The sequence below is a fragment of the Henckelia pumila genome, chromosome 4, assembly GCF_033568475.1.
Source record: "Henckelia pumila isolate YLH828 chromosome 4, ASM3356847v2, whole genome shotgun sequence".
Classification (NCBI taxonomy): Eukaryota; Viridiplantae; Streptophyta; class Magnoliopsida; order Lamiales; family Gesneriaceae; genus Henckelia; species Henckelia pumila.
This window is the reverse complement of record NC_133123.1, coordinates 66950449-66962136: the sequence shown is the minus strand read 5'-3', so window position 1 is coordinate 66962136 and position 11688 is coordinate 66950449. Positions and strand designations below refer to the sequence as shown.

The 11688-nt window shown below is 43.1% G+C and overlaps 1 protein-coding gene across 1 annotated transcript; it reads left to right on the top strand.

The window, feature by feature from the left end:
• Positions 1 to 6591: 6591 nt before the first annotated feature.
• On the top strand, positions 6592 to 8440 carry LOC140861124 (uncharacterized). The gene is made up of 3 exons (XM_073264134.1): positions 6592 to 7392; positions 7647 to 7741; positions 7987 to 8440. Exons 1-3 carry the CDS (start codon positions 6592 to 6594, stop codon positions 8438 to 8440), a joined length of 1350 nt encoding a protein of 449 aa, XP_073120235.1.
• Positions 8441 to 11688: the final 3248 nt, after the last annotated feature.

Below are 11688 nucleotides of genomic sequence, written 5' to 3'. Positions count from 1 at the left end.
CCTAAATATTTATAGGGAGCAAAAGCTATACCTTCGTCCGTCGTTAGCCCTTTGATGTCGATGCCTCCAGAACTTGGGCACAACTCCGCTACGACTACCGAACGCCTCTCCGACCTCCGGACCAAGCCTAAGAAGACTAGAACAGCTCCAAAAGGACTAGAAAGGAAAGGAGAACTCGGAATTGGCAAATGAAAGTGAAGTCTCGGCCTTCTATTTATAGACAACGATCGGAACTTCCGATCCTTGATCGGAACGTCCGAACCTCGATCGGAACGTCCGATCCTGCCATCGGAGCTTCCGAAGATCCTGATCTGCCACGTGTCAAAATATCACTTGACGACTCCGGATAGGGGTGATCGGAACGTCCGATCCTGATCGGAGCTTCCGATCCAGCCACACGTCATGGATGACGTAATATCATCGGTGCCTCCGATCCTTATTGGAGCTTCCGATCCCGATCAGAGCTTCCGATCGTCCCTTCGGAGCTTCCGATCCGTCCGATGCTCAATTCAATTAATTAGCATTAATCCTTTAATTACTCAATTAGGGCACGGGCTACTACATTCTCCCCCACTTAAGATATTTCGTCCTCGAAATCAGATCTTAAGTACCGAATGCAAAATACAGAAATCAGAAATATTCTTTTATTCAAATCAAACTTTTACAGAGTTTGCAACTGAATACATCTTAAAGAATGAAATCAAAACAACTCAGGATGGTCTTTACGCATCCTGTCCTCAAGCTCCCAAGTAGCTTCCTCAGTGCCTCTGCGCTGCCACTGAACTAAAACCAAAGGAATGACTTTGTTCCGTAAAACCTTATCCTTATAATCCAGGATACGAAGAGGTTTCTCAACATAAGTCAAATCCTTGTCTACCTGAACCTCAGATCGCTGCAGAATATGAGATTCATCCGCCACATACCGTCGCAACAAAGATACGTGGAACACGTCGTGAATGCTGGATAGATGCGGTGGCAATGCTAGTCGATAAGCCAAATCGCCAATACTCTCCAAGATCTCAAACGGACCGATAAATCTGGGAGACAACTTGCCCTTAAGGCCAAATCTGAGAATCTTGCGGAAAGGTGACACTCTCAGAAACACTTTCTCCCCGACCTCGAACTGCAAAGGCCTACGCTTGATATTAGCATAACTGGTCTGACGATCCTGTGCAGTCTTAATCCGTTTCTTGATCTGATCAACAATGTCTATCGCCTGCTGGATAAACTCCGGTCCTTCAGCCTGTCTCTCCCCCACTTCTTCCCAGAAGAGTGGAGTACGACAACGTCGCCCATACAACGCCTCAAAAGGTGCCATCCCAATACTAGTATGATAGCTGTTGTTGTAAGCGAACTCGATCAACGGCAAATGATCCTGCCAGGCTGAACCAAAATCCATGACGCACGCTCTAAGCATATCCTCTAACGTACGGATAGTGCGCTCTGACTGACCATCAGTCTCCGGATGATAGGCTGTACTCAAACTGAGAGTAGTACCCATCGCATGCTGAACACTCCCCCAGAATCTAGAAGTAAACCTGGGGTCCCGATCACTGACAATGCTCACAGGCACTCCATGAAGTCGGACGATATCCTGAATGTACATCCGTGCCATGCGATCCACAGAGTACTCTCGGCTATAGGCAATGAAATGCGCTGACTTGGTGAGTCGGTCCACCACCACCCAGATAGCATCACAGTTCCTCGGGGATACCGGCAAATGGGTCACAAAGTCCATTGTGATAAACTCCCATTTCCATTCAGGAATAGGCAGACTGTGAAGCAATCCTCCAGGTCGTCGGTGCTCTGCCTTGACCTGTTGACACACCAAACATCTCAAAACAAACTGATAAACACTGCGTTTCATTCCCTTCCACCAGAAACGAGTACGTAGATCTTTGTACATCTTGTTGCTCCCAGGATGAATACTCAACTTAGTGCGATGTGCCTGAGATAAAATCTCCTCTCGCAACTCTTCATCCTGCGGAATCACAAGCCTACCAGACAAACACAAAAAGCCATCTGACTGATAATGAAATCCAGACGAGCTACCCTCGTTAGCTAGACGAGCTAAACGCTGGGTCTTTGAATCAGACATCTGAGCATCTCGGATCCGCGAGTACAAGGCTGGCTCAGATAATATCGCAAACATCTGGATACTCTGCATACCTTTCTTATGCTTGAAGGTAAAACCTGAAGTACAACAGTCATTGATCGCACTAGACATCGAACAAGTCTGAAGTGCGGATAGTCGCACCTTGCGACTCAAAGCATCGGCGGTGAGATTAGCAGCTCCCGGATGGTACTTAATCTCGCAATCATAGTCCTTAAGCAAGTCCATCCAACGTCTCTGTCTCATGTTCAATTCTGCCTGAGTGAACAAATATTTGAGACTCTTATGGTCGGTGAAGATCTCAAATTTCTCGCCATAAAGATAATGACGCCAGATCTTCAAAGCGAACACAATGGCTGCTAACTCCAAATCATGGACTGGATAGTTGTCCTCGTGAAGCTTCAGCTGTCTAGAAGCGTATGCGATCACATGCCCATTCTGAGTCAGGACACAACCTAACCCCTGAAGAGAAGCATCCGTGTAAACTACATACCCTCCAGATCCTGACGGTAATGCTAACACCGGCGCAGAAGTCAACCGCCGTCGAAGCTCACGGAAATTCTCCTCACACTCGGAGGACCACTCAAAATCCACACCCTTGCTGGTAAGCTGCGTCAACGGTCGAGCTAACTGAGAGAAGTTTAGAATGAAGCGACGATAATACCCTGCTAGACCCAGAAAACTACGGATCTCAGCAACTGTCGTCGGACGCGACCATTTAAGTACCGCTTCAATCTTGCTTGGATCAACAGAAATCCCCTCCCTGGATATGATATGGCCAAGAAAAACCACTCTATCCATCCAGAACTCACACTTGCTCAGCTTGGCGTACAATTGCTCATCTCGAAGAGTCTGCAGTACCAACCGTAAGTGAGAAACATGCTCTTCCGTATTACGCGAATAAACCAGGATGTCGTCAATGAAGACCACGACAAACTTGTCCAAATACTCCCTGAAGACACGGTTCATCAGATCCATGAATATAGCCGGCGCATTAGTCAAACCAAATGGCATCACTAGGAACTCGTAATGACCATAGCGAGTACGGAATGCAGTCTTGGCTACGTCCTGATCACGGACTCTCAACTGATGATACCCAGATCTCAAGTCAATCTTGGAGTAAACTGACGTGCCCTGCAGCTGGTCAAACAAGTCATCAATACGAGGCAACGGATACTTGTTCTTCACAGTGACTCGATTCAGCTGCCGATAGTCAATGCACAGCCGCATCGACCCATCCTTCTTCTTCACGAAGAGAACAGGAGCTCCCCAAGGAGATACACTAGGACGAATGTACCCCTTGTCCAAAAGATCCTGTAGCTGATTCTTTAACTCACGCATCTCTGACGGAGCCAGACGATACGGTGCTCGAGAAATAGGCGAAGTTCCCTGCATCAACTCTATGCCAAACTCGACTTCCCTAGCAGGAGGAAAACCCGGAATCTCATCAGGAAACACATCTGGAAATTCATCCACAACAGGAATGCTCTCTATCCCAATACTCTCAGCGGACAAATCAACTGCATAGATAAGGTAGCCTTCCCCGCCAGACTCCAGAGCTCGACAGGCTCTCAAAGCTGATACCAAAGGCATCGGGGGTCGCGCTCCCTCACCATAGAAAAACCAACTCTCACTCCCTTCCGGATGAAAGCGTACTAATCTCTGATAGCAGTCCACTGAAGCTCGATAGGTAGTCAGCACATCTATTCCCAGAATGCAATCAAAGTCGTCCATTTCCAGGACCATGAGATTCGCCAACAGAACGTTCCCTTCGAACTCTAAAGGGAAACCCATCACTAGACGCTTAGCCAAAGCAGATTGGCCCGTCGGAGTAGAAACAGACATCACTACGTCTAGTGCAATGCATGGTAACTTATGCCTCTTAACAAAACGTGCAGAAATGAAGGAATGAGATGCACCAGTGTCAATAAGTACAAGAGCAGGTATACCATAAAGCATAAATGTACCTGCGATGACTTTCTCATTCTCCTCCACAGCCTGATCATGTCTCAGGGCAAACACCTGGCCAGAAGCTCGTGGCCTCAAATGAGAACTCCCAGCAGACTGTCCCTGCGACCACTGCTGTACGGTAGCCTGAGAACCCGATCCTGAACCAAAACCAGAACTGCCTCCCCCAGACTGTGGACAATCCCTCCGGATATGACCAGTCTCTCCACAACGGAAACAAGCTCCAGAAGCTCTACGGCACTTGTCGGATGGATGGTTCTTCCCACAGTGATCACACTTGTCCTTCTTACCGAAACGGACAACACCCCCAGAACCAGAGGAAGAAGAAGATCCAGACTTCTTGAAAGTTTGGGCACGGGGACCCAATGAACTAGCAGGCCTCGACTGAGGGAAAGACCTGTTCCGCCGAATGCTGTCCTCTGCCTAATGACAACGGCTCACCAAACCCTCGTAGGACATGTCGTCGCCAACCGCCACACGGTCATGGATCTCAGGGTTAAGGCCCTGAAGAAACAGATTATACTTCATCTCTGAGCTATCAGCAATCTCTGGGCAATAGGATAGCAGATCAAAGAACCTCTGCTGATACTCATCGATAGACATGGTTCCCTGTCGCAGACTCAGTAGCTCGCCTGCTTTCGACTGACGGAGTGCAGGAGGAAAATATCGCTTTTGGAAAGCTGTGCGAAACTCGGCCCAGGTGGCCACTCCTCTCGCCGCAACAAAAGGTGCAGAAGTAAACCTCCACCACCTGCGCGCACGCCCATCCAGAAGATAGCCAAGGGTCTCCACCTTCTGCTCATCGGTGCATTGGAAAGTCTGAAAAGTCGTCTCCATGCGGTCTAACCAGTTCTCCGCATCCTCCGGAGACTCACCTCCAACTAAGGGCTTAGGACCCATAGCTAAGAATCGACGCACAGTGAAACGCTCGTCGTCATGATGACGATGACGCCATTCTCGACGAGGCTCCCGGTCGGCATCACCCCAATGCCCACCAACACTACCATGAGAACTCTGATCGTCACGATTTGACATCTACAAAAATACCTCAAGATGAGACTAAATCCCAAGAAATCTTTTGCATGCTTTGATACCATAAATGTAGTGACCCTTACCCGGATCACCTACTAAACAGAACTTATGCATGCAATTAACTTAATTAAACAGATATCAGAATAAAACTGCGGAATCCAATAACAAAATACAATCCCAAGTAAAGGAATCTGTAATTATCCAATAATATACAACCAAATCGAATAGCTGTATAAACCCAAACAACAGTAATAAAACCTAAGCAAAGCTCCAGCCGGCCAACCGCTGACTAGCCCCTCCTGGATCCACCCTCCTCGTCCAATCGCAAACCTGCCCCATGGAATAGGGTGTCCAGAAAATACAGAGTACGAGACGTGAGCATAAAACGCTCAGTGCGAGAGTATGAGTATACATGCATGCAAAGTGAACTCCCTATAAACTCGAGGTCAAGGATCAGATAACAGAGACAGACCGGGCCCTGGTATGTAGCACGCTGTGCCGTCGCTTCAGGAGGTGGCTCCCATACCGAGATAACCGTGGAAACACCGGACCCAAATCGATGGAAGTCCATCCACTGACAGGATAGGGTACAACCCTACTACAGACATCTCGAAGGAGATACAGCAAGATGCAAATGAATGGAGCATAATATCATGGCATATAAATCATGCAGTCATATAATTCATGCATACTCAGTCAGGATATCTCGAACAGTACTTTCGTACCTCAAAACAGTGCAAGCTCTACCAACTCTAGGTCCACGCCTATAGTCTGCTCTACACTGCCAAATGATACTACTATCATTAAAGTGCTCTAAAAGCCTTAACTAAGCTATTGCATACTCCTAAATATTTATAGGGAGCAAAAGCTATACCTTCGTCCGTCGTTAGCCCTTTGATGTCGATGCCTCCAGAACTTGGGCACAACTCCGCTACGACTACCGAACGCCTCTCCGACCTCCGGACCAAGCCTAAGAAGACTAGAACAGCTCCAAAAGGACTAGAAAGGAAAGGAGAACTCGGAATTGGCAAATGAAAGTGAAGTCTCGGCCTTCTATTTATAGACAACGATCGGAACTTCCGATCCTTGATCGGAACGTCCGAACCTCGATCGGAACATCCGATCCTGCCATCGGAGCTTCCGAAGATCCTGATCTGCCACGTGTCAAAATATCACTTGACGACTCCGGATAGGGGTGATCGGAACGTCCGATCCTGATCGGAGCTTCCGATCCAGCCACACGTCATGGATGACGTAATATCATCGGTGCCTCCGATCCTTATCGGAGCTTCCGATCGTCCCTTCGGAGCTTCCGATCCGTCCGATGCTCAATTCAATTAATTAGCATTAATCCTTTAATTACTCAATTAGGGCACGGGCTACTACATGTAACAAGTGTAGGGGAAAAACATTCTAGTGATGACTGCAAGGGAGTTCCAGGCAATTGTAGATTGTGCAATCAGCCGGGACATTATGCCATGGTATGTCCTTCATGTAGTTCTGAGACTCTATATGGTGGTTCTTTGAGGCCTACATCTCACTCTGACAGGAAAGCCACTTCAGTGCATTTTTTTCAGTCTTCGAATAGATCAGATCAGAACAGACAAGGAAGAAGCCAAAGTATCGGTCAACCTCCTAGACACCAAGTAAGAGTTTATGCACTCGCAGAGGATCAGGCTCAGGCTCAGGCTGCACCAGATAATGTGATTGTAGGTAACTGTGTTATTTCTGGTTATCTTGCTTATGTGTTGATTGATACAGGTGCATCACATACATTTATTGCTGAGAAATTTGTTTCATTGCATTATTTGCCTGTTGAGCCATTTCCATCTGTATTTTTTATTTCTTCTCCTTTGGGTAAAGGGAAGATATCAGTGAGTTTGGTCAGAGAATGTAAGCTACAGTTTGAAGGAAATGTGATTGAGCTTGATTGCATAGTACTTGGTTTATCTGATTTTGATTGCATTATTGGTATTGATGTGCTAACCAAGTACAGGGCAACAGTGGATTTTTTCCATAAAGTGGTCATGTTTAGACCAAAAATGGATAAATACTGGAAATTTTATGGTAATGGTTCTAGAGCTAAGATCCCTTTGATCTCTATATTTTCTATGACACATTTACTGCAAAGGGGCATTGAAGGATTTCTAATCTATGTAGTGGATGTGTTGAGATCTAGCCCAGAGTTGGCAAATTTTCCAGTTGCTAAAGAATTTGTAGATGTTTTTCCAGAGAAAATTCTGGGTTTTCCTCAGAGTTTAGTATTGAGTTTGTGTCTGGTACGTTGCCTATTTCGAAAGCTCTTTATATAATGGCACCACTTGAACTAAAAGAACTTAAAGAGCAGCTTGAGGATTTATTAGCCAAAGGATACATTAGACTGAGCGTGTCACCTTGGGGTGCTTCGGTATTATTTTTAAGAAAGAAGGATGGTTCGATGATATTGTGTATCGACTATTGACAATTGAATAAAGCCACAATAAAGAATAAGTATCATTTGCCTCAAATAGACGATTTGTTTGACCAATTGCAGGATTCTTCTGTCTATTCGAAGATCGATCTACGATCTGGATATCATCAATTAAGGTTCAGAGAGACAGATGTGCCTAACACCGCATTTAGAACCAGGTATGGCCATTTTGAAATCCTGGTTATGCCATTTGGAGTGACGAATACTCTTGCTGTGTTCATGAATTTAATGAACAGAATTTTTCAAAGATATATCGATGAGTGTGTTGTGATATTTATTGATGATATCCTGATTTATTCGAAGAATGAGATTGAACATGCCGATCACTTGAGAATTATTTTACAAATTTTGAGAACAGAGCAATTGTAGTCAAGCTGTCCAAATGCGAGTTTTGGCTGGACAGAGTTGTATTTCATGGCCATGTTATTTCAGGAGACGAAATTGTAGTCGATCCCAGCAAGGTTGAGGCAGTGATTAACTGGTCTAGACCTACTTCTGTTCCTGAGATACACAGTTTTATGGGTTTAGTAGGTTATTATCACAGATTTATTGAAGGGTTCTTTAGTATTGCGAGACCGATTACCCAATTAACCCAGAAGAATACTTTTTATGTTTGGACAGATGCATGTGAGACTAGCTTTGTTGAGTTAAAGAAGAGATTGACCAGTGCACCTGTATTGGATATTCCATCAGGTACAGGTGGTTTTACTATTTATTTTGATGCGTCTCACAGAGGTTTGAGTTGTGTGCTTATGCAGAGAGGCCATGTGATAGCCAATCCATCGAGAAAGTTGAAGCCACATGAGACCCAATATCCGTACACGATCTTGAGCTTGCAGCCATTGTCTTTGCTCTAAAGATTTGACGTCATTATTTGTACGGTGAGACCTTTGAGATATTTTTTATCATAAAAGTTTGAAGTATCTGTTTTCTCAGGCTGAATTAAACATGAGAAAGAGGCGTTGGTTAGACTTGTTGAAAGACTTTGACTGTGAGATTAAGTATTACCTGGGAAATTCTAACTCAGCTTCCGATGCCCTGAGTAGAAATGTGTGCGATTTTTTCTTGTCTACAATGGGTGTGTCTAAATTGATTGAGGATTGTTGTGATTCTGACTTGGATTTTGAGACAGATATGCAACCGATCAGAATTTTTTTGATCCAAGCTGATCCGGAGTTGTTTGTGATGATTAAAAAAACACAGATATCCGATCAAGGCATTCAGAATTCTATAGAGAAAGTAAGATCTGGACATGAGTCAGAGTACCAGGTCAGTGTGGATGGATTCTGTTTGTCAACAAACATATTGTTGTGCCCGATGTTTCAGAGTTGAGACAACAGAGTCTGAGAGAGGCACATTGCAGCAAGTTTAATATCCATCCAGGTGGAAGAAAATGTATAATGATTTGAGAAAACAGTTCTGGTGGAAGAAGATAAAAGCAGATGTGACAGAATTTGTGTCCAAATGTCAAAATGTCAACAAGTGAAAGAAGAGAGAAAGCTACCAGGTGGTATATTTCACAGTTTAGCAGTTTCAGAGCAGAAATCGGATCACATTACTATGGATTTTGTCACGAAACTACCGAGATCCTCGAGAGGATACGATGCAATCTGGGTAGTTGTTGACAGACTGACTAAGTCTGCTTTTTTTATTCCTTATCATATGACATACCGACATGATCAGATGACAAGTATTTACATCAGAGATGTCGTGAGATTGCACGGTGTGCCGAAATCTATTGTGTCAGATCGAGATCCTAGATTCACTTCTCACTTTTGGCATAGTTGCTGGAAGCTCTTGGTACTCGTTTGCACTTGAGTACGGCATACCATTCTCAGACAGACGGAATGTCAGAGCGGACTATCCAGATACTAGAGGATATGTTAAGTGTTGTTGTGCTTGATTTTGGTGCTAGCTGGCAAGATTCTTTGCCACTTGTCCAGTTTTCCTACTATAACAGCTATCAAGCAATCATTTAGATGACTTCTTTTGAAGTGTTATATGGTAGGAAGTGCAGATCTTCATTGTTTTGGGATGATCTTTCAGAAGCACCAGTGACTGGGCCAGATATGATTAGAGAGATGGCAGATAAAGTAAAGTTGATTTAGTCTAGAATGAAAGCAGCGCAAGACAGACAGACCAAATATGCTAATGTGATACTAAGACCTCTAAGTTTGAGCAAGGTGTCTGTGTGTTCTTGAAAATATCTCCTTTCCGGGGTACAGTCCGTTTCGAAAAGAGAGGTAAGTTATCACCGACGTATATTGGGCCGTATGAGATTCTAGACAGAGTTGGTGATCTAGCATACAGATTAGCTCTCCCACCATCTCTATCAGGTATACATGATGTATTACACGTGTATATGTTGAGGAAGTAGCAGTCAAATCCTTACCATGTACTTCATCCAGATGAGGCAGAACTGGATGAGACTTTGAGCTATTTTGAACGACCGATTCAGATTCTAGACATAGAAGATAAACAACTCAGAAAAAAGTCGATTCAGTTGGTTAAAGTACAGTGGAGTAGACACGGTGTTGAAGAAACAACTTGGGAGCTAGAGAAGGATATGATACAGAGATATCCTGAGCTTTTTGTTTGGAATTTGTTTCAATTTTAATTCAATCTGTTTTGCAAGTGTTGAGATGTAAATGAGATTTCGAGGACGAAATTTTTCATTAGAGGGGAGAAATTGTAATGCCCCAAAAAAATTTAATTTGAGAATTTACGGAATTTTGGATTTAAATTCCGAGTTTCAAAAATTAAGGGATTTAATTGAATTTTGAAAACTTGAGCAGGGACTAAACTGCAAAATCAAATGGGACCAATCAATTAACATGATTAATGGGATGATTGACTCCCATTTCTTCCATCTTCACGTGAAGGAGGAAAAGAAAGCAGAAAGATTCAAACCACCATTTTCATCATCTTGCAAGCTTCGATCCGCATCATCCGATCGGTAGATTTCAAAGATAATTATGTATTCGGAATCCTTGCATCGAGAGCTACGTTTCTACATTTGAATTGGATATTTTTGAATTCGAGTTGCAGGAATTCAAGTTGTTGAGAATTCGATCAATCTTGGTGGATTGAGCTATTCCGGAATCGAGAATTAAGGTATGAATTGACGAGGAAAGAATGGGATTGAACCTCGAGATGAGTTGATTTCTTGAACCCCTTGAAAAATCACACACTTTACTTGTTTATGTATTATTGCTTGATTTATTTGATTCACATGATTTAAATGACATGATTTTTTTTGATGATTTCTCAATGATTATCGGTTTACTTTTATGTCATTTACATGAATCAAATGATTTGGATATGCATATGAGTTTGGATGATTTTGAAATGAATAATAGCGAGGGAAATCTATTTTGATAGATGTACATTGTATCATCTCATTCATATTGAGTCTAATTCATTTCAGTATTGAAATACCATCAATGACGAGTTACAACATTGATGACGAATTGAAATATCATCAATGACGAGTTACAACATTGATGGTGAATTGAATATTAATCGATGGCGAGTCACAACATCGATGCGATAACAAGTTACAACATCGCTATCGAGATCGGATACGAATCTCGATGCCGGTGTCGGATGCGAACCTCGATGATTGATGCACGTTGTTTGCAAGCCAGCATATTCTTGAGCATGCATTTCATGAAAGCATTAACTATTTTGATAAAACATCGATTGAGTTTTTATCGATTTTGAAATGCATTTGAATTGGGATATTTGATGATTATATGCTTCCTCGTTCATAATTAGGGATGGCAACGGGACGGTTTTGGCTAAAACCGGGACCCGCCCCGCCCCGCGAACCCGGCGGGTCCAATCCGGGTTAGACCCGTTGGACCCGTCATAAATTAAATAATTTTAAATTTATTAAAATAAATAAATAAAAAGTTTAAAAATTAACAAATATCATTAAATTTAATTTCAAATATAGATTTTTAATATTTAAGACAAAAAAGAAATTATTCTCAAAAGTTTAAATTTATTAACTTGTAATTAATTAATATTTATTAGCTAAAAAATATTATAATGATTTATTTTTATACTAAACATATCATAATAAAATAAATTCATTTCAATC

Excerpts from the sequence above, each read along its gene's own strand:
- LOC140861124 (XM_073264134.1), top strand. The coding sequence starts at position 6,592 with ATGGTATGTCCTTCATGTAGTTCTGAGACTCTATATGGTGGTTCTTTG. Across the intron at positions 7,393-7,646 it reads TAGTATTGAGTTTGTGTCTG|GATTCTTCTGTCTATTCGAA; the intron begins GTACGTTGCCTA and ends GACCAATTGCAG. Across the intron at positions 7,742-7,986 it reads AACACCGCATTTAGAACCAG|AGTTGTATTTCATGGCCATG; the intron begins GTATGGCCATTT and ends TTGGCTGGACAG.